We start from the raw sequence: 24,093 nt of genomic DNA, 5'->3' as shown, positions 1-24,093 counted from the left end.
CTTTGCCTGCCTAACCTCCTTTGTGACTTGATTAAAGACTAGCTTATATCTGCCATAGGCTTGTGTCGCCTGATAATTTATGTGCATACCATACATTTTTCTTCTCTGCCACGAGTTTCATTAGTTCATTTGACAACCATTTAGGCCTAAACCTAAATGGTTGTCTGTCAAATGAACTAATGAGACTAAACCGTGAACAATAATTTTTAATTGGTATGAAATGTTTAGTAGCTTCCACGATTAATTCCTTGAATGCTTCCCACTTAGAATTTACTGTTGGTAACATCATCAGTTGGTCCCACTGTACAGAATTTAAAAACCGTCTGAGGCCATTGTAGTCACCTTTATGGAAGCAGAGACCCTTTCCGTTACCCCTGATGGTAATTATATCTTTAAGTGTCTGCAATTCTTCCCAGACATGATAGGAGGGAGGATATGATGAAAGCCTTGTCGATCAATTCGGCCCTGGAGAGATTGTGCAAGGGTCAAGCGGTAGAATTTTTCTGTCTGGTCTATCCTTTATAACAGGAGAGACTGCTTCTACAGGGATGGGATACACTTAAATAGAAAGGGTGCAAGAATATTTGCTGATGCTATCGAGGCAGAGTTAGGTGAGTTGGAAAACTGCTAGCTTGGGGGGATACCCAATGGTCCTTGAGGTTGTCACAGACATTCTCTCAGATAGGCCAGACAAGCTGCACTTGCTACCTGGGAGTCTAAAACGCTGATGGAATTGATATTCGGGTGACACTCAAGTCAAGTGGACCCAATTTCGTCGAAGTCCGGACGATTTGTGACAGCCATATCCTCTGCTTGCACCTTCACGATGGTGGGACTGTTAGTAATCGTGGGTATAACCTCCATGCACAAGTACATGGTGGGTGACCACCCAGGTGTGAACCAACGTAAGCAGGGGTCGAAGTGTGGCACGCACACACCACATGGAGGAATGCTGCCCCTCTATGTTACCAGGCAGTACCAGGTGGTAGATGACTCTCATCTATCATCAACCGGTGCAATACCATCACTTTGCTTATTGGAGGCTTGAAGTTGTGGAACCCATGTTTAGTCTCTAGAGCTAAGTTCCGGTCAACCCTTCCCTATCTCTTCCATCATGCACTATGATTGATGACTTTTGAGGTTATGATGAACGTCGTGGTGAGATCCAATATTCCTTACATTTCGAGGGTACAGCTCTAAAACGGTATTCGTAGGCTGGCCGCTAGTTAGTACACAGAACCGAATCTATTGGTAACTCTCTAGGAGGCTTCTGGATCAGCTAGTGTATAATCTTGGTACCTCTCTACTCTGCCAAATAGTGACTGGAGGGAGTCCGAGTAGTGTGTATGCGGGGAGCATTGTCGAGGTCACGTTATGTCAAGGATCTGGATATATTCTTACCATGTGCATGCCATATCCAAAAATTTCATTACTTCATACAGCATGTCCAACCCACTTTTTCTTACTATTGAATACACCATGAATTGTCAAATTAATAGAGCAAGCTTATCTGCAAAAAGATCTAAACCTCCCAAGCACTTCTTAATTCAATTCACAAATATACGTGTTCTCAATTCTAATCTTAACGATGTCCGTTTCCACTTGCAGTCTGCCAAACCCCATGTACTTTTTCTGATAGAACCTCAGTTATCGTTTGATTCAACTACTGCTCATCTCAGATGCCCAAATTATTCGCTGTATGATTCCTTTCGCCTCAAAGGTGGTACTTGGGCATATGTCCATTCTGATATTCCCTGTCAGAGACTTGGCAATTTGGAATCTACTCTTTGACCTTCTCTGGCTTAAAATTTCTCTACCTCATTGTGTAAAATTCATCTGTTGTCTCTACCGTTCTCCCAACTCCACTAATCACTTGGGGCTTTTTGACTTCCTCTCTTTGCAACTTGACTTTCTCCAGTCCAACTTTTCTAACAGTGAGGTAATTTTCCTTGGTGATTTTAATGTTCACAACTCCAGCTGGCTTCCATTTTCTAGTCACACAGACTCAGCTGGTTGAGATGCTGAGGCTTTTGCAATTACTAATGACCTTGCACAGATTGTTCATTTACCTACAAGAATACCGGACAATCCTAATCATTCAGCCAACACGCTTGATCTTTTTCTCACAAACAACCCTTCTAAGTACATGGTCGAAGTGAGACGTCCTTTAGACATTTCAGATCACAACTTGGTGATTGTCTCTTCTCCAATGGAGCCTTTATCTCATGGCTATTCCCACCTCATGTTTGGCCTTACAAGAATGCAAAATGGGATGAACAGCGAAATTTTTTTTTCTTCTTTTCCTTGGTCGGATTACTGTTTCAAAACTTCTGATATCACCGTTTGCTCAGATTGTGTCAGTGAAGTTATTCTTTTAGGAATGGAATTCTTTATTCCACACTCCACTTTAAAATCTTGTCCTTTATCTAAACCTTGGTTTTCCAATAAATGTGCTAACACTGTTCAAGAGAAGAATGTTGCATATCATAATTGGCTTGTTTCTGATTCTTCAGTTTCATTTTCTGTATACACCAAAGCTCGCAACAATTGTAAAGCAGTTATTAATCAGTTCAAACTAGAGTTTGAACAGGCTAAGAGTAGAAAACTTGCTTCTTGCCCTAATGGTAGCCGAGCATTCTGGTCACTTGCCAAAGCTATTGGCTGCAACTTTTGCCCATCTCTGCTCTCACCTCTTACCAAACCAGACGGTTCTGTTGTCACTTCAGCCAAGGATAAATCTGACCTGCTAGCATCCCATTTTTTTTCCAACTCATATATTAATGATCTGGGTAAAACACATCCCACCATTCCCAACACGCTCCATTCAATGCCTCCTGTGGTCTTCTGTTAAAAGGATGTTAGAAGGGTTTTGTTGAATCTTGATGCTAAGAAAGCTCCAGGTCCCGATGGTATTTCTCCACATGTTCTCAAAACCCGTGCTCCTGAATTTACTCCTATTCTTTGCCGCCTTTTTTTCACTTTCTTGTTCCAAAGGTGTTTTTTCTTCTGCTTGGAAATTTGCCCATATCCAGCCAGTTCCTAAAAAGGGTGACAAATCCCTCCCATCCAATTATCGTCCCATTGCAATTACTTCTACTCTTTCTAAACTAATGGAGAAATCAATTAACCGCCATCTCTTAAACTACCTAGAAACCTTCCGTCTGATCAACGATCGCCAGTATGGATTCCGTCAGTGTCGATCCACTGGTGTTCTGGCTTATGTTACCCATTTATGGACTAATTCAATGGAAAGGTTTGGTGGAACACAAGTAGTTGCTCTTGACATCTCAAATGGTTTTGATCGTGGTTGGCATAAAGGTCTTCTAAACAAGCTTCCATCTTATGGTTTGCCAACTGTTTTTAGTAATTGGTTATCCAGTTTTCTCTCTGATCGCTCACAGAAGGTGATGATAGCTGGCTCTCTGTCTTCTAACTTCTCCACTAATTCGGGTGTTCCCCAAGGTTCAGTTCTTTCCTCCACTCTTTTCCTCTTGTATATTAATGACCTTCCATTGACTGGAAATCCCATGCATAGTTTTGCCGTTGATAGCACATTGCATTCTACTTTCCATTTTGAGAAACCTTGCCCTGTTCAATCACCTTCAACTTCTCGAAAATATGCTACCAATTCCTTAAATGCCGATCTTCAGGTAATTCTCCAGTGGGGCAAAGACAACTTAGTTGATTTCAATCCTTCAAAAACTCAGTCTTGGCTTATATCTCGCAGAAAAGGATTGTTCTGTTCCTATGCTTATCTTAGCGACACTCTGATTTCTAGGCAAAATGATGTATCTCTTTTGGGGATTTCCCTGACTTCTAATCTCTCTTGGCACAAGCACATTACAAATATTGCTTCCTCTGCATCTAAAAAATTTTGTTTTCTCTTTCGCTCTCAGTGTTACTTTTCTTCCAAACAGCTGCTCACTCTGTATAAATCGCAAATCTGCCCTGGCATGAAATATTGTTCCCACATTTGAGTTGGTGCCACCAAAACCTCTCTCAGGCTTCTTGATTCCATTCAAAAGAGGGCAGTTAGGCTAATTAATGATTCATCTCTAACAGAGACTCTCCACTCGCTGTCTCATAGATGTACTGTTTCTGCTGCATGCCTCTTCTATAGATACTTCCATGGGCACTGTTCTTTTGAATTGGCTTCTATAATTCCCGTTCTCTCTTTCAAAACAGTCCGAACATGTGCCGCCACCAGCCAACATCCATTTACTGTCCAACTTCAAACTCACAGAACCAACTTTTCATCTTCCTCGTTTATTCATTCAACTGCCGTTTTCTGGAACAACTTTCCTTTATACGTATTTCCTGAAAATTATAGTCTACAGAAGTTCAAGTCCAATGTCAACAAATATCTTCTTTCGCCTTCTCATCATCCAACCCAAGCATGGTACTAAGTAGTATAGGTTCTAATACCTCTCGTGTTTGGGGTTTACATAAAAAAAAAAAAAAACATGGACTAATAGATTAACAGTTGTTGCTGGAAGAGGAGAAAGTGATTCTTGCTTTTATTGAAATGCAATTGAGCAGCAGCCTGGAAAATAAGGCAATGGGGATTTTCAGGACTGCCGGGAGTCATAGTGGAACAAGTAAATACATGTGCTGTGTTAGGGAAACTAAGAATAGAAACAGGTGCATGTATTCTTGCATGTACACAAATGCTAGGAGTATAGTTAATAAATTTGATGAGCTTGAAGTGCTAGTCAAGACATCAAAGGCAGATATTGTTGGGGTATCAGAGACATGGTGTCACTCAGACATAAGCAGTGCAGAATTGGAATTTTGAGAGTACAATTGGTATAGAAAGAATAGACATGACAGGAAGGAAGGAGGGGGTTATGCTGTTAGTTAAGAAACACACAAAATCTAAGGAAGTGCATCCAATTGATGTTGGTGGACAATGTAATGTTCAGTCTGTTTGGTGTGACATAAACACTCAGAAAAAGAAAAATGAGAGTAGGTGTGTGTGTTATAGGCCTAATGAATGAGATGAGTATAAGGCGCAATTGTGCAGAGAAATAGTGGACCGGTAAATCAGCGTGTCTTGTAATGGGGGATTTTAATTTCCCATAGATTGACTGTAATTTGTGGGTTGGTCACTCACACTAGAAAAAGAAAAATGCTTTTGTGGATTTATTGGATGATTGTTTTCTGTAGCAGCATGTGCGGGAGGCAACTAGAGGGAGTAATACTCTTGATCTGATTATCAGTAGTGATTCTTCATGCATCAAGAATCAGCAAATAAAGGAACCACTATGTGGCAGTGATCACAGTGTGCTGAAGTTGGATTTACTCAAAGAGGTAACTACTATCAGGGGTAAATGGAAGCGTTTTTGCTTTTGTATAGATGACTGTGGTGGTCAGAGACAGTATTTAAATTTTATATGGTGGGACCAACTGATGATGTTACCAACAGCAAATTCAGAATGGGAGGCATTCAAGGAATTAATCTTGGAAGCTACTGGGCTTTACATACCAACTAAGAAATATTGTTCAAGGTTTAGACCTAAATGATTGTCAGATGAACTAATGAGACATGTGGCAGAGAAGAAAGGTGCATGGGATATGTATAAATTAATGGTTGATAGATATAAGCTGATTATTAACCAAGTCACAAAGGAGATTAGGCAGGCAAAGGCAGATTATGAGAAAACTTTGGCAAAGGATGCAAAGAAAAACAGCTAAGAGTTCATTACCTATGTAAACTGTAGAAGGAGAGGGATGAATGAGATTGGTCCACTGGATATTGATGGTTCAACTTTTGATGATCCTGCTCAGGTGGCTAACAAACTAAATGAGTATTTTGCATATACATTCACGCATGAAGAATTATTCAAGGAGAGGAATTCCAGAAGTGATTAAATTCTGGCAGTGAGCTAGATGATATTGTAATAACTGAGAGGAAAGTGGAGGAGAAATTGTTGAGGATATACATAAAAAAGGCACCCGAGGTGGATGGGATCTGTCCAGTTATATTAAAGGAGGCAGCAAAGGAAGTAAGCAAACCCTTAGGCATAATTATGAGAGCTTCTTTGGACTCAGGGGAGATATACATAAACTGGAGATGTGGAAATGTGACCACAATTCATAAAGGAGGATCAAAGGGCGATCAGAGAATCAAAGGAGGATCAGAGGATCAAGTAATTATAGACCTGTTAGTTTAACTTCTGTTCCAAGGAAATTAATGGAGGCACTGGTTAAAGAAGTACTGCAGGATCATCTAGACAAGACCTCAGTTATAGCTCAGACACAACTTGGTTTTGTTAATTGGAAGTCTTGTCTGACAAATTTGATTGGATACTATTATGTGGTCAGAAAGGAACTGGATGCAGGGAATAACTTTGATATCATATATTTGGATTTTAGAAAGGCTTTTGATACTGTTGCACGTGGAAGGCTGCTGCTATGGATAAAGGGATGGTTGAGTGGGAGATGACAGAGTGGTAATTAATGGACACTGCTCTTTGTGGACTAGTGTTATTAGTGGAGTACCTCAGGGTTCAGTGTTGTATCCATTGTTGTTTTCTGTATTTATAAATGATATTGATGATAATTTTTCAGGCTTAATGTTCAAGTTTGCAGATGATACAAAGTTGGCAGGGTTGTTAAGGACACTAATGACAGTACGCTGCTGCAACAGGATCTAGAAAAGTTCAGCAGATGGGCTGAGAGGTGGCAAATGAAGTTTAACCTTGAGAAATGTAAAGTACTACATATGGGAAGCAGTAACCTCAGAGTAACGTATCAACTGTGTGGTACTACAGTGACAATGTTAGAGAATGAAAAGGATCTTGGGGGTAATTGTGCAGGCAGATATGAAATTTTCTGAGCAGGGCAGACGATCTCCAAGAGTAGCTCATGGTGTCTTGTCAGTGATATACAGGAATTTTTCTTGCAGGGATAAGGAGGTGATTATCCACTTGTATAAGGCAATGGTCAGGCCCCACTTTCTGCTGTGGCCCTACATCCTTCTTAAAATGAGGCTTCCAGACCTGTATACAGGTCTGGAGGCCTCATTTCAAGAAGGATGTAGAGCTGTTGGAACGAGTACAGAGAAGGGCAACAAGATTAGCGAATGGAACAAAGGGTTGCTCTCATGAAGAATGGCTTTAGTTTTGCAGATTACAGTGTCTGGAGACTAGGCACCTGAGAGGTGATCTGATTGAGGTGTATAAAGCCTTGAATGGTTTGAGCATGATCAATGCTGATAGGATTCTTTTTCTTGCTCAGAATAATCGTCTGAGAGGGCATAAATTCAAATTGAGGAAAGATGGTTGTAGGCTAGATGTGTGGAAGTTTGCCTTTAGCCAGCAGGTAGTTGATTGGTGGAACAGACTTCCATATTTTGATGTGGAAGTTGATAGCCTAAATAAATTTAAGGCTCAACTGGAGAGATATTTGGAACGAACGGAGAGGTGAAATGGGAGCATTTTTTTTTTTTTTTTTTATTTGGCTGATGCTGCATAAGCTTGCTTTTTTATATCGTATGCTAAAACTATCAACGATTATTGGAGCTTATTCAACATTAATAACATCAATGCAGCTTAGGAGGAAGTGTCAGTGAACTGTTTGAATTGTGGTGCAAACTTTTACAATTTATGCATGACTTCACAGGATTAGAGCCAGTGGAGTACATTGTTGAAGACATTAGCAGGCTGGCATAAGAGCACGATTTGACAAGGTTACAGCTGAAAATGTAACGTAGCTGTCAGATAGCCATGTATAGCATCTTTTCATTGAAGACTTTCAAGAATTGGCTAAAGAACTAAGCCGACAGGAGGAGGAAGAGAAAGAAAAACGATGGTGCCTCCTCTAAAATCTGTGAATAAAAATGATCTACATTGCATCCTTTCAGCCATGGAAATCCTCACTGGTGAGCTTTGTGAGATTGACCACAACTGGGAGCGAAGTGCAAAAGTGAAACGGAACGTAATTGTATCCATTGGCCCTTATTCTGAGATTCTCAAAAAAAGAAAGAAAGGAAATCTCGACAGTCAATACTGCATGCTTTCTTCAAAAACGGAAGATCCTCAATCAGGGACTTCATCAGAGAAATAAAATCTCTGCATTATTCCATTTTCAAAAAAGATCAATGCATGGCTTACAGTGGTGCTTACAAAAACTTTCGGTCTTTGAACATATCAAAGTAAATGTACAAAATTTAATTTTTTTATTTAATTATATTTTATTTGGTTATTTCATACTGTGTGTTACATTTAATTGATTGATATTCATAAAAATACTGTTTTTACATTCACAGCATTCATTTCAGAGCTTTAAATATAATAATATTATATTGCTTATGTCAATTTTGAGAGGGCCTGGAATGTAACTCATTGACTTATTGACTTACATTATATAATTAGGTTCATTTTACGCCGATAAAGATATCGGTGTTTCTTCAGGAACTCTTTGTAAACTGAGGGCTACGTGTGTGTGTGTGTGTGTGTGTGTGTGTGTGTGTGTGTGTGTGTGTGTGTGTGTGTGTGTGTGTGTGTGTTTATTCATATATCATGTATATGATGGATGACTTGTTAGGTAGGAACAGTGGAGGGAGGGACTCTGAAAAATAGTTGCCTGGAGCCTCACACCCACTTTGCGTTTGTTTTCTTTATCTCTCAGTGGTATAATAATATAGTATATGCTATATCTCCTGTGATATTGACTGTAGTTTATTTCATTTATTATTTGTATTTTGTTGTAAACACACATGATTTAGTGAATATCTACTTTATTTATCTGAGAGTATACTATTAAGTGTTATATTATGCATCAGAAGTGAAAAACAGAAAAAGAAGAGTAAAGGAAAAGAGAACGAGAAAAAAAACCGGAAAGGTAAGTTGCCTTTTATAAAATGTATTTAATGAAATAGATTTTAAATTTAGCCATTTCATTTTGTGCATATATAATTATGTTCATCAATAATTTTTTTTAATTTAAATATTATTTGATAATATACAGCTGATACTGGGATATTCATTTAAATTATTTAGTTTACATCATTCAGCACTGACTTAATTTTGCTGTACAATGCTTAAATACTTTAATAAATTAATTATATATATATATATTTTTATTTTAAGTTGGATATGCCAAAAACAGAGCAGTTGAACAGAGCAGTGGACAGTTTCTTTGTTTTCTTGATGCTGTAAGCGAGCTTATACTTTTATTGAATTTAGATTTGTTATTTTTAATAAGTATCTATATTTAGCTTTTTTTAAGCACATATGTTAACTTTCATTTGAGTATTATAGATAGGTTATTTACAAATTCTGTTTGATAATAAGTATTAATTTATTATCTCTCTATACATTAAAAAAAGTTTTCCTCCTGTTGATATTTATTTGAGCCAATGGGAGAAGAGGGATGCAGGTGACATCGTACAAGTGGGTGGGACAATTACGTCACTACAAATGCACAGGTAAATAATTACATAGGTGATTTCCTGATTAGATTTCGATCAGTGCGTTATAATGTTAGTGTATTAGTATAATTACGAGAGGGATGTAGAAGTTTTGACATACTGTCATACCTCTACATTTTACGTGGGATAAAACGGGAAATAAATAGTGTTGACGATGTAAAAATATATGTTAAATGGTTGCTCTGTTGAATAGCATCTCAACTGCAAGAAATCAAGAGGTTTCATTTGAAATATTTTTTATGTGAAGCAAAATGTATACTGTGTTTCGAAGATGTGAGAACTGTGAACAGAGTAATATACTAGACTTTTCAAGAAGCCGCTTAAGCAGCAGGTGTAAGCAAATCAATCAATCATGTGAAGGAAACTCTTTCCAAAGTGGGTTCAGTAATGATGTGCCAAGCAGGTTAAGACATTTTTTTGTATAATTTGATATTGGCTGGGGCTACGAGTGAAGCCAGCGGGGGGGGGGGGATAAAACGGGAAATAAATAGTGTTGACGATGTAAAAATATATGTTAAATGGTTGCTCTGTTGAATAGCATCTCAACTGCAAGAAATCAAGAGGTTTCATTTGAAATATTTTTTATGTGAAGCAAAATGTATACTGTGTTTCGAAGATGTGAGAACTGTGAACAGAGTAATATACTAGACTTTTCAAGAAGCCGCTTAAGCAGCAGGTGTAAGCAAATCAATCAATCATGTGAAGGAAACTCTTTCCAAAGTGGGTTTAGTAATGATGTGCCAAGCAGGTTAAGACATTTTTTTGTATAATTTGATATTGGCTGGGGCTACGAGTGAAGCCAGCGGGGGGGGGGGGGAGTGGACCCCCTAGTTATTATTATTTTTTTTGTGAGATTTTATTTATTATTATTAATATATAAATTTATTATTTATTATTAGAATTTATTATTATTATTATTTTTTTATCTTTGACAAATTAAAAACCTTGTAAGACTGGAAATTTATTTTAATTGCTTAACACTTTTGCTGCTCACTTTTCTGATGGCCTTTTTGATCTGGGATTGAAAACTGTGGAACTGAGTCATTGTGGATTGCAGAGGGTAGAACCACTTTGGGCTTTCTTCTCACAATGGCTGACTAATTCAGCGATAGTGAACCTTGCTCTAGCTGGTTGGGGTGGATTGTTGTCTATGCCACTGTGGATATTTGGATGCCAGTCTGACATGAAAAAATATGTAGAATTTGTGGAAGCTATTTTGAAGCTCCTATGATATGTCCTGCATCTGCCAGCACTCCTCTTGATCAGATTAAGTTCCTGGAATCCTCATATCTCGAATGGTTGCTACTTGTCAACCATTTAAGAGAGGTATATGTTATAATCTATTCAGAGACTGGGGGTATTCTTAAAAGCATCTTCATTTGTGTTTGTAGTTAGTTGATCTCATAGTGAGTAGGGTCCCCCCCTTCCATGACTTGTTCACTTTTTTGCAGCCTGTAGAGGGAGCCATGTTTAAACCTGATGAGATCTTAAGTCAGAGCATGTGAAGATGCCCCAGATTGTATAATTATACATTTTTGTCTTCAAAAAATAAAACATGAACGCCCCCTCTAGATAGTGAGGGAGCCCTGGGCCATGTCTTATTTTATTTATGCATAAATCTGGCCCTGCCTGCAGAATATGCAAATCAGCCTACAAACATGATATGTAGAAACATAATGTAATAGAAATACCAGCCACAACAAAATTTTGTCACTATTAGGTGTTGATATCCTGCTAAATACACTAGCCAGAAAAAAAATCTTTTTGTCATATGAAATGAAAAATAAAAAATTTAAATTTTTCATTTTCAATGAAAATATGTGATTCTGGAGAAAATAAATACAATATAATATATTGTATGTTCTCTATAACTCATTTACTTTGGAAAAAATATCATAAATCAAAGTCAAATAGTTATATTTCAATCATATATAATCAGCATACTTGTAATCGTCCTTAAAAATGTTTGCTACTAAGGGATTTTCTCTTGTATTCCTGCTTACTTTCCCTCACAAGGAACCAGCAGTAATCCCCATCATTACACAATCCCAGAGACCTTGGTACCACTTTTCCATCGTGGAAATATCTTGATAAAACTGCTCCCCTTATTCATCACTCACATCTCCCAGATTTTCCTTGAAAAATTTGAGATGGGAATGAAGAAAATTAATTTTCAATGACATTTGACACCCCCATGTTTTTGTAGCACTTGAGTAAATTAGACACCAACATTTCATAGTTTTTTTTTCTTCCTGTTACCCAGAAAACCATGTATTACCACCTTAAATGATTACCAAACCACCAATTCAATTTCCTTTAACTGGATTTCAAACACATCATCTTCTTTAAAGAGTTTCCTAATCTGGGGTCCTACAAAAATTCCTTCCTTAAGTTTGGCATACATTAAATTGGGAAACACACTTCTCAAATATGCAAATCCCTTATCTTCTTTATCTAGTCCCTTCATGAAATTTTTCATCAATCCAAATTGCAGGGGTGGAAGAAGAACCTTGTTTGATTGCACTAAAGGAATATATTTTACATTATATTGTGCTAGTATGAACTCGTCATATAGTTCATACCAATGTTGACAACGTAATGTTCTTCTGTTGCACAGCTGTCCCACAAACACAAAAAGCAATATTTTGTGAAAATTTTTTTTTTTTTATTTTATTTTGTGAAAACTTTTCTTTAAGTCCAACTGAATGAAACACAGGAACTGATGGAAATTCATTGCCATTATGAAGCAAAACTGCTTTTAAACTTAATTTTGAGGCATCTATGAATAAACGCCATTCATCTGACTTATGCACGACACCTAGTTCTTTCAGAAGTCCAATAATGTCTTTGCAAAAACATATGCCGCCTCCGTAGCCAGGTGGGAAGGAGCAGCAGCGCGTAGCACACGCTTCTTAATTAGACCGGGGTTCGAGCCCGTCACCACCAAATATGGAGGATGCAGAAAGGTCAGGGAATGACCACCGCATATCCCGGAGCAATATGGCCTTAGTTGCTAATGCTCCTAAAAACCAAATAACAAATAACAACAGCAAAAACATATACTGTCCTCTGTAGCAAAATATTTCAAGAACTTTTCATGTCTTTTTTGAAACACTGAAATTTTTATTCCTGCTGCTGCGAGTATATTCCACTGCTTTAACCTAGAACCTAACAGTTTAGCTTGTTCTTTTGGAAAATTTAAGTCTCAAACTAAAACCATTCAATTCGTCTTGTGTGATTAAATGTACCTCACTACCTGAGCTTACTGGCTGATAGTCGACATCTTGCAAAGTGGAGGCTTCCAGGGAATCCTCAACTTGAACTTGATCACTGTTATCTTCCTCACTGCTGTTATCCCAAGTTTTGGGAGGCACTGGTACTGGCAAATTGTCATTATGTGGAACTGGCTGAATTGCAGAAGGTATATTTGGATATATTATAGCATGTTTGGTTTTTTTTTAGACATACAGATATATTTGTCATACAGAAGTAGCAATCATTAATGTGATTAGATGGTTCTTGCCAAACCATAGGGACTGCAAAGGGTAGTGCTTTGGGTTTGCCCTGTAACCATTTCTTAAGGTTTGTCGTACGGGTAATGCAATACTTGTGAGGTGCCCAAGATTTGTCTTGATCACCAATTTTACATCTGAAATTAAAATAATATGAAAGTTTTGTAATGTCATAGATATTTTTCTTTTGAGTCTTTGGGGTAAACTGTCCACAATTATAACAAAAATTGTCTAGATGATTGATACACTTCCTATGCACTTATTCATTGTAGCACTAAATAAATTTCTGAAAACTTAAATTCGGTTTTGAACACTACAATATAAAAACAACACAAATTCCATTTTTATCACTACACAGTATACAGACATGGCAACTTACTAATTCTACGTGTGTGAAAACACTGAAAGGAAAAATATTTGCGAATAGCCAGGTAGAGCTGGAAATTATTTTACTGTTACTGCAAGGGTTGCGGGCCACACCTTCCTGCTCTTCAGGGGCTGTTTATGTTTGGAGGAGAGATTTACAACCCTTAGAACATATCACGATTGTATAATAGTTGGAAAACCTTGGCACAGGCTAAAAAAATCTTCATGTGTGCTCTCTTCAAATTGTAGCATCGGAATTTGAACCTAAGAACCATAGGTAGGTCGCCTCTGTAGCCAGGTGAGCAGGAGCAGCAGTGCGTAGCACACACTTCTTGATTAGACCGGGGTTTGAGCCCAAATACGGAGGATGCGGAAAGGTCAGGGAATGACCACCGCATATCCTCGGAGCAATATGGCCTTAGTTGCTAATGCTCCTTAAAACCAAACAACAACTACCATAGGTAGAAGTCTGATTATTTCTATCACAAGAAAACAGAGGCCAGAATCGATTGCTAAAATTAAGAGAATTAGCTTATATCTGATAAAATAAATCAGTATGTCATGCATTAGTAGAGGAGGTATGTGATGCAAGAAAGCAAGCTTATACAGCATCAGCCAAAAAAAAAAAAAAAACCTTCTCATTTCACTGATCCATTTATTCCAAATGTTTGTCTAGTTCTGCCTTGAATTTATTTAAACAATCACCTTCCACAACAACAAATGGAAGTTTTTTTCCAGCAATAAACTACTTGCTGACTAAAGGCAAACTTACACACATCTATTCTACAACTGTCTTTCCTCAGTTTGAATCTAAGACCCCTCAGGTTTAATCTAAGCAAGAGGAAGTATCCCATCAGCATTGTGCCTACTCAATCCATTCAAGGACTTATAAACCTCAATCAGATTTCCTCGCAGGTGCGTAGTTTCCAGAAGCTGCAATTTGCAGAACTTAAGCTTTTCTTCATAAGAGCACCTCTTTGTTCCCCTCACCAGTCTTGTTGCCCTTCTCCATACAAGTTCTAGCAACTCTATATCCTTCCTAAAACGTTGCCTCCATAGCCAGGTGGGCAGGAGCAGCAGTGCGTAGCACACGCTGATTAGACCGGGGTTCGAGTCCGTGCCCACCAAATACGGAGGATGCAGAAAGGTCAGGAAATGACCACTGAATATCCCCGGAGCAATATGGCCTTAGTTGCTAATGTTCCTAAAAACCAAACAACAACAAACAAACCTTCCTAAAATAAGGCTTCCAGACCTGTACTCGATACTCAAGGTGTGGCCTGACCATTGCCTTATACAAGGGGATAATCACCTCCTTATCCCTGCTTGCAAAATTCCTGTATATCATTAGGTTTAGTAAAGACACATGATGCAAGAAAGCAAGCTTATATAGCATCAGCCAGAAAAAAAAAAAAAATCTAATTTCACCCATCCACTCGCTCCAACTGTTTGTCTAGTTCTGCCTTGAATCTATTTAAGCTAACAACTTCTACAACGACAGATGTATGTTTGTTACAGCAATCATCCACACGCTAGCTAAAGGCAAACTTCCACACATCTATCCCCAAACTGTCTTTCGCAGTTTGAATTTATGCCCTCTCAGGTGATTATTCTGAGCAAGAGGAAGAATCCATCAGCACTGAGCATGCTCAAACCATTCAAGGCTTTATACACCTCAATCAGATCACCTTGCAGGTGCCTAGTCTCCAGACACTAATTTACAAAAGTTAAGCATTTCCTCATGAGAGCAATCCTTTGTTCCATTTACTAATCTTGTTGCCCTTCTCTGCACTCACTCCAGCAGCTATACATCTTGCCTACAATGAGGCCTCCAGACCTGTATACAATACTCAAGGTGTGGCCTGACCATTGCCTTATACAAGGGGGTAATCACTTCCTTATCCCTGCTAGTAAAATTCTTGTATATCAGTGACAAGACACCATGAGCTACTCTTGCAGATCATCTGCACTGCTCAGAAAACTTCATATCTGCCTACACAGTTACCACCAGGTCCTTTTCATTCTCTACCACTGTCAGTGTAGTATCACAGAGTTGATATTGTTATCTGTGGTTACTGCTTCCCATATGCAGTACTTTACATTTGTCAATGTTAAACTTCAGTTGCCATCTCTCATCCCATCTTTTCAACTTTTCTAGATCCTCTTGCAGCAGCATACTGTCATTAGTGTCATTAACAATCCTGCCAACCTTCATATCGTCTGCAAACTTGGACATTAAGCCTGATATTCCATCATCGATATCATTAATAAATACAGAAAACAACAATGGATCCAACAGTGAACCCTGAGGGATTCCAGTAATAATATTACTCCATGAAGAGCAGTGTCACTTGACAAGACCCCATGACCTACTCTGGAAGCCTGATCTGAGCAGTGCAGATCAGAAAACTTCATATCTGACTGCACAATTACCCTCTGGGTCTCTTTCATTCTCCACTACCCAGTTGGTACATTTCTGTAGGGTTACTGCTACCCATATGCAGTACTTTGCAGTTGTCAATGTTAAACTTCAGTTGCCACTTCTCAGCCCATCTGCCCAACTTTCCAGATTCTGTTGCACAGCATACTGTCATTACTGTTATTAACAACCCTGCCAACCCCTTGTATCATCTGCAAACTTTGACATTAAGCTTGATAGACCTTCATCAATATCATTGATGAATATATACAAAACAACAATGGGGCCTAACACCAAATCATGAGGGACACCACTAATAAAATTAGTCCATGTAGAGCAGTATTCATTGATTACCACTCTGTCTTCTCCCATTCAACCATCTCTTTATCCAAAGCAGCAATTTGCCCTTAATGCCATACTGCTCCAATTTGTAAAGTAGTCTTCTATGTGCAACAGTGTCAAAAGCTTTCCTGAAATCCAAGTATACGATATCAAAATTATTCTTTGCATCCAGTTTCTTTGTAACCACATCATAGTATCCAATCAAATTGGTTAGACGAGACTTCCCCTTAAACTCATGCTGTGTCTGAATTATTACTGCTGTCTTGTCTAGATGATCCTGCAATGCTTCTTTAATCAAGTGACTCCATTATTTTCCCTGGAAAAGAAGTCAAAATAACATGTCTAATTACTCGTGTCACCCTTTGATCCCCTTTTGTGAATTGGAGATACGTTTGCACATCTCCAGTCCGTGGGAACTTTCCTTGAGTCCAAGGATACTCTCATAATTATGGCTAAGGGTTTGCTTACTTCCTTTACCACATCTTTTAATATAACTGAATAGATCTCATCTACTCTTCTGGAGGGTGATGTACAGGCAGACCATCCCCACGTGCCACTGGTCAGATAGTTGACGGGAAGTTGGGGTATTCCACAGTCCACTTCCTTTTTTTTTTTTTTTTTTTTTTTTTTCACATGCCATGCTCTAGAGGAGGCACCATGCAGAAATAACAGTCATTTACATGATTTGAAGGTGCCCTCCAAATCATTGCGATGACAAAAGGCATTGAACCTCCTTTGTTATTCAATCCTCCATGGATATTTACAGCACATGTGTTTCAGCAAATATGAGGTGCCCAGAGTTTGTCTTCATCCCCTACCTTACAGCCAAAATAATGGCACCTTTCTTATGTTTAACTTCAACAATTACTGCTCCAGTTTGCTCTTAGTTATTAACAACGAGTTAAAATCATTTGACTCCCTGTTAGAGTTTGAAATTACTGGCTGGATTATGTGACATTGTTATATTTTGATAAAACATAACTCCTTTGTATTTAATAACTGATGCAATGTGAAACTATCATGGTGATTTTCAAAATCTACGCATAAAATTTGGTTAAAAACAACATTTAAGTTCTTGGAAGTAAAAAATAGTGTTTGCTAGTGTTATGTTAAGTTTGATATAGTCTAACTTGGTGCACCAATAATTCACTGGTCAACACCAAAAATGTTTCTGGCTTGAAAATAATCAATTCTTTTTAATTTCAGCATGAGAAAAACGAATATAACATTTAAAACTCTTAGTCAGCTCTCGGTTTCACGATATGGCCCCTCTTATAATTTACAGGAATATTGGCGAATACTAGGGAATTTTGAAGTCTAGAGAATAGATAGGTTGTTAACACTGAAACAGGAACCAATACGTCATGATATATATATATTTTTTTTTATTATTTCTGTGTATTTGTATTCCTGTGTATCATTTACCTTGCAAGTGATGTTATGAGTGATTTTTTTTTTTTTTTTTTTTTTCAGGTTTATAAATCAAGGATGCCATGTAAATATGTTAACAGTGTTGACAATTTTTGTTGTGTGTGGTGATGTGACATTTTCCACTCAGAAAGGCCAATTGACTCCACTTGTGAAGACAGCCTACTACCATTATTTTGGCTGTAAGGTAAGGGATGAAGACAAACTCTGGGCACCTCATATTTGCTGCAACACATATGCTGTAAATCTTGTAAATCTCCACGGATGATTGAATAACAAAGGACCTTCAATGCCTTTTGCCATCCCAATGATTTGGTGGAAGCCTTCAAATCATGTAAATGACTGTTATTTCTGCATGGTGCCTCCTTTTCAGCATGGCATGTCAAAAAAAAGGAAGTGGACTGTGGAATACTCCAACATCCCGTCAGCTATCTGACCAATGGCACGTGGGGATGGTCTGCCTGTACCTCAGCCTCCAGAAAAATACACTTTGGAGTCTGATGAAGATGGGGACAGTGCGAGGAATGGTGGTCAACCTGGGCCTTCAACATCACAGGATCCTATTTTATGCCCAAACCTGAGTCGCACAGAATCATTCAAGGTGAACTAAGTGATCTAATTCAAGGCCTATATCTATCGAAAGATAAAGCAGAGCTTCTGGGATCAAGGCTCCAATGGTGGAATCTTTTGCAACCAAATGTCAAGATGTCTGTATACAGGAACAGACAGAATACTTTGACTCCATATTTTAAAAGTGAAAACAACCTTGATGCCTGCTGTGATGTCAATGGTTTGATAACAGCTTTGAATGTCATCAAACTTAGTTACAAACAGCAAATACTAAATGGAAAGCATTCAAGGAAATAATTGTAGAAGCAATTAGGATTTTCATACCAACTAAGAAATAACATTCTAGGCTTAGACATAAATTGATGTCAGATAAACTCATGAGACTTGTGGAAGAGGAAAAAATTCCTGGCATGCATATAAATTATACAGAAGCCTATGGTAGATATAAACTAGTCTGTAATCAAATCACAAGTCCTCGAGTCCTTGGTTCTTGGGGTTGTTACAGACATTTTCTCAGATATGCCAGACGAGCATATCTGAGAAAATGTACTTGCTACCTGGGAGTCTAAAACGCTGATGGAACTGATATTCGGGTGGCATTCAAGTCAAGTGGACCCAGTTTCGGCAAAGTCTAGATGGTCTGACAGCCAAATCCTCTGCTTGCACCTTCACGATGGTGGAACTGTTAGTAACCTGGGTATAACCTCCATGCACAAGCACACTGTGGATGACCACCCAGGTGAACCAACGTAAGCAGGGGTCAAAGTTAGGTTAGGTTCGGTTTGGTTCCTCCACATGGAGGAATGCCGACGCTCCCCCCCCTGTGTTACCAGGCAATACTAGGTAGTAGATGACTCTCATCAACTGGTGCAATACCACCATTTTGCTTATTGGAGGCTTGAAGTGGTGGAACCCATGTTTAGTCTCCAGAACTAAGTTCCAGTCAACCCTTCTCCATCTCTTCCATCATGCAGTATGACTGACTTTTGAGGTTATGATGAACATCATGGCGAGATCCAATCTTCCTTACGTTTCGAGGGTACAGCTCTAAAATGGTGTTTGCAGGCCGGCTGCTAGTTAGTACACCGGACTGAACCTATTGGTAACTCTTTAGGAGGCTTCCGCATCAGCTAGTGTATAATCTTGCTACCTCTACTCTGCCAAATGGTGACTGGAGGGAGTCCAAGTAGTGTGTATGTGGGGGCATTGTTGAGGCCACGTTATGTCAAGGATCTGGGTATATTCTTACCATGTGTACACCATGTCCAAAAATTTCATTACTTCATACAGCATGTCCCACCAACTTTTTATTACTATTGAATACACCATGAATTGTCAAACTAATAGAACAAGCTTATCTGCGAAAAGATCTAAACCTCCCAAACACTTCCTAGTTCATTTCACAAATATACGTGGTCTCAATTCTAATCTCAGTGATGTCCATTTCCACTTGTAGTCTGCCAAACACCATGTACTTTTTATAACAGAATCTCAGTTATCGGTTAATTCAACTACTGCTCATCTCAGTTGCCCAAATTATTCGCTGTACGATTCCTTTTGCCTCAAAGATGATATCCATTCCGATATTCCCTGCCAGAGACTTCGTAATTTGGAATCTCCACTTTTTGATCTTCTCTCGCTTAAAATCTCTCTACCTCATTGTGTCAAATTCATCTGTGGTCTCTACTGTTCTCCCAACTCGACTAATCACTTGGAGCTCTTTGACTTCCTCTCTTTGCAACTTGACGTTCTCCAGTCCAACTTTCCTAACAGTGAGGTAATTTTCCAGAGTGATTTTAATGTTCACAACTCTAGCTGGCTTCTGTTTTCTAGTCACACCAACCCAGTTGGTTAGGATTGTCCAGTATTCTTGCCCAGATTGTTCATTTACCTACAAGAATACTGGACAATCCTAACCATACAGCCAACACGCTTCATCTTTTTCTCACAAACAACTCTTCTATGTACATGGTTGAAGTGAGTGGTCCTTTAGGCACCTCAGATAACCACTTGGTGATTGTTTCTTCTCCAATGGAGCCTTTATCTCATGTCTATTCCCAACCTTGCATTATTTGATGGGATACACTTAAATAGAAAGTGTGCAAGAATGTTTGCTGATGCTATCGAGGCAGTGTTAGGTGGGTCGGAAAACTGCTAGATTGGGGGATACAAGGACTAATAGATTAACAGTAGCCACTGGCAGAGGTGAAAGTGATTCTTGCACTGCTTCTATTGGAATGAGCTGCAGCCTGGAAAATAAGATGGAGGATATTTCAGAGACTGCTGGGAATCATTGGGGTACAAATAAACACATAGGTTGTGTTAGGGTAGCTAAGAAAAAGAACAGGTGCATGTATACTTGCATGTACACCAATGCTAGGAGTTTAGTAAATAAATTTGATGAATTTGAGGTATTGCTCAAAACATCAAAGGCAGATATTGTGTGGATTTCAGAGACGTGGTGTCACACAGATATAAGGAATGCAGCACTGGAATTTGTGGAGTACGATGTCTACAGAAAGGATAGACAGGATAGGAAGGGAGGAGGGGTTATGCTATTAGTTAAGAAATACATAAAATCCCAGGAAGTGAAGCCAGTCGACATTGCTGGACAGTGCAGTGTCGAGTCAGTTTGGTGTGACATAAGCATTGGGAGATCAAAATTGAGAGTAGGAGTGTGCTATAGGCCTAATGACTCTGATGAGTATAATAAGAAACTGTACGAGGAAATAGAGTGGGCCAGTAAATCAGAGAGTCTTATAATAGGGGATTTTAATTTCCCAGATATTGTTACAAGTTGATTTGCAACCAGGTTACAAAGGAGGTTAGGCAGGCGAAGGCAGATTATGAGAAATCTTTGGCAAGGGATGCAAAGAAAAACAGCAAAGAGTTCTTTACTTATGTTAACTCTAGAAGGAAGGGGATGAATCAGATTGGTCCACTTGATATCGGTGGGTCAACTGTTGATGATCCTTCTCAGGTAGCTAACAAACTGAATGAATATTTTGCATCGACATTCACACATGAGGAGTTATTGAGCGAGGGGAATGCCAGAGATGTATTCAACTCTGGCAGTAAGCTAGAGAATCTTGTTATAACTGAGAGTAAAATGGAGGAGAAATTGTTGTAGATAAATACAAGAAAGGCACCTGGGGTGGATGGGATCTATCCAGTTATATTAAAGGAGGCAGCGAGGGAACTAAGCAAACCCTTAGCCATAATTATGAGAGCTTCCTTGGACTCAGGGGGAAGTACCCATGGACGGGAGATGTGCAAATGTGACCCCAATTCACAAAGGAGGATCAAAGGGCGACACAAGTAATTATAGACCTGTTAGTTTCACTTCTGTTCCTGGAAAATTAATGGAGGCACTGGTTAAAGAAGCACTGCAGGATCATCTAGACAAGACTTCAGTTTTGTTAAGGGGAAGTCTTGCCTGACCAATTTGATTAGATACTATGATGCAGTCACAAAACAACTGGATGCAGGGAATAACTTTGATATTATATACTTGGATCTTAGAAAGGCTTTTGATACTGTTGCACATGGAAGACTGCTGCACAAATTGGAGCAGTGTGGCATTGGAGGCAAATTGCTGCTATGGATAAAGGGGTGGTTGAGGGGGAGAAGACAGAGTGGTAATCAATGGACACTGCTCATCGTGGACTAATGTTATTAGTGGAGTCCCTCATGGTTCAGTATTGGGTCCATTATTGTTTTCTGTATTTATAAATGATATTGATGATGGTATATCAAGCTTAATGGCCAAGTTTGCAGACGATACGAAGGTTGGCAGGGTTGTCAAGGACACTACTGACACTTTGCTACTGCAACAGGATCTGGAACGGTTGAGCAGATGGGCTGAGAGGTGGCAAATGAAGTTTAACATTGACAAATGTAAAGTACAGCTTACGGGAAACAGCAACCTCAGAGCAACGTATCAACTCTGTGGTACGTCACTGACAGTGGTAGAGAATGAAAGGGACCTGGGGGTGGTTGTGCAGGCAGATATGAAGTTTTCTGAACAGTGCAGATGGGCTGCAAGAGTAGCTCGTGGTGTATTGTCGATGATATATAGGAATTTTTCTAGCAGGGATAAGGAGGTGATTATTCCCTTGTATAAGGCAATGGTCAGGCCACACCTAAAGTACTGTATACAGGTCTGGAGGCCTCATTTCAAGAGGGATGTAGAGATGCTGGAACGAGTACAGAGAAGGGCAACAAGATTAGTGAATGGAACAAAGGGTTGCTCTTACGAAGAAACGTTTAAGTTTTGTATATTACAGTGTCTGGGGACTAGGCACCAGCGAGGTGATCTGATAGAGGTGTATAAAGCCTTGAATGGTTTGAGCATGCTCAATACTGATGGGATTCTTCCTCTTGCTCAGAATAATCACCTGAGAGGGCATAAATTCAAATCGAGAAAAGACAGATGTAGGATAGACGTGAGGAAATTTGCCTTTAGCCAGCGGGTGGTTGGTTGGTGGAATAGACTTCCATTCCTTGTCGTGGAAGTTGATAGCCTAAATAAGTTTAAGGCTCAGCTGGACAGGTATTTCGAATGAACAGAGGGGTGAAGTGGAAGTGGTTATTTTTTATTTATTTATTTATTGTTATTATTATTATGTTTTTTTTTGGCTTATGCTGCATAAGCTTGCTTTCTTGCATCAAATGCCTCTTCTAATGCTAATGCTAATTTGGCATTAAAAGAATGCAAAATGGGATGACCTACAAGATTTGTTTTCCTTGGTTGGATTATTGTTTCAAAACTTCTGATGTCAACATTTGCTCAGATTGTGTCAGTGAAATTATTCTTGTAGGAATGGAATCGTTTATTCCACACTCCACTTTAAAATCTCGTCCTTTATGTAAACCTTGGTTTTCCAATAAATGTGCTAAGGATGTTCAAGAGAAGAATGTTGCATATCGTAATTGGCTTGTTTCCAATTCTTCAGTTTCATTTTCTGCCTACATCAAAGCTCACAAAAATTGTAGAGTTATTAATCAATCCAAACTAGATTTGGAACAGGCTAAGAGTAGAGATCTTGCCCTAATGGTAGCTGAGTATTCTGGTCTCTTGCCAAAGCTATTGGCCGCAACTTTGCCCATCTCTGCTCCCACCTCTGTCAAAACTAGATGGTTCTGTTGTCACTTCAGCCAAGGATAATGCTGACCTACTAGCATCCCATTTTTCTTCCAACTCAAGTATTAATGATCTTGGTAAAACACCTCCTACCATTCCCAACATGCTCCATTCAATGTCTCCTGTGGTCTTCTGTCAAAAGGATGTCAGAAGTATTTTGATGCTAAGAAAGCTTCATGTCCTGATGGTATTTCTGCACTTGTTCTTAGAACCTCTGCTCCCGAATTTACTCCTGTTCTTTGCAACCTTTTTTCACTTTCTTATTCCAAAGGTGTTTTTCCTTCTGCTTGGAAATTTTCTTATATCCATACAGTTACTAAAAAGTGTGACAAATCTCTTCCATCCAATTATCGCCCCATTGCAATTACTTCTACTCTTTCTAAAGTATTGGAGAAATCAATTAACAGCCAACTCTTAAACTACCTAGAAACCTTCCATCTGATCAATGATCGCCAGTATGGATTCCCTCAGTGTTGATCCACTGGTGATATTTATGGACAAATTCAATTGTAAAGTTCGGCGAAACAGAAGCAGTTGCTCTTGATATCTCAAAGGCTTCGATTGTGTTTGGCATACAGGTCTTCTAAATAAGCTTCCATGTTATGATTTGCCAACTGTTTTTTGTAATTGGTTATCCAGTTTTCTCTCTGATCACTCACTGAGGGTGATGGTAGATGTCTCTCCATCTTCTAACTTCTCTACTAATGCTGGTGTCCCCTAAGGTTCAGGTCTTTCCAACCATTCTTTTCCTCTTGTATATTAATGACCTCCTTCAATTGACTGGAAATCCTATCAATAGTTTTGCCGATAATAGCACATTGCCATCCACTTTCCATTTTGAGAAACCTTGCCCTGCTCAATAAGCTTCAACTTCTCCAAT

General features: G+C 38.9%; 1 protein-coding gene across 1 annotated transcript in view; it reads left to right on the top strand.

Annotated features, from left to right (window-relative positions):
* The window catches only part of LOC150083193 (queuosine-tRNA galactosyltransferase-like), a 374,131-nt gene that overhangs the window by 81,145 nt on the left and 268,893 nt on the right, over positions 1-24,093 (top strand). The window contains exon 5 of the mRNA XM_090377897.1: positions 9,093-9,157. Within this exon, the coding sequence (XP_090234023.1) occupies positions 9,093-9,157 (65 nt within the window). The remainder of the gene's footprint in view (positions 1-9,092; positions 9,158-24,093) is intronic.

Source organism: Mastigoproctus giganteus, chromosome 7 (assembly GCF_048544385.1).
Source record: "Mastigoproctus giganteus isolate SK-2022 chromosome 7, ASM4854438v1, whole genome shotgun sequence".
In the NCBI taxonomy this organism is placed as follows: domain Eukaryota; kingdom Metazoa; phylum Arthropoda; class Arachnida; order Uropygi; family Thelyphonidae; genus Mastigoproctus; species Mastigoproctus giganteus.
This window is presented reverse-complemented; position numbering and strand designations above follow the sequence as displayed.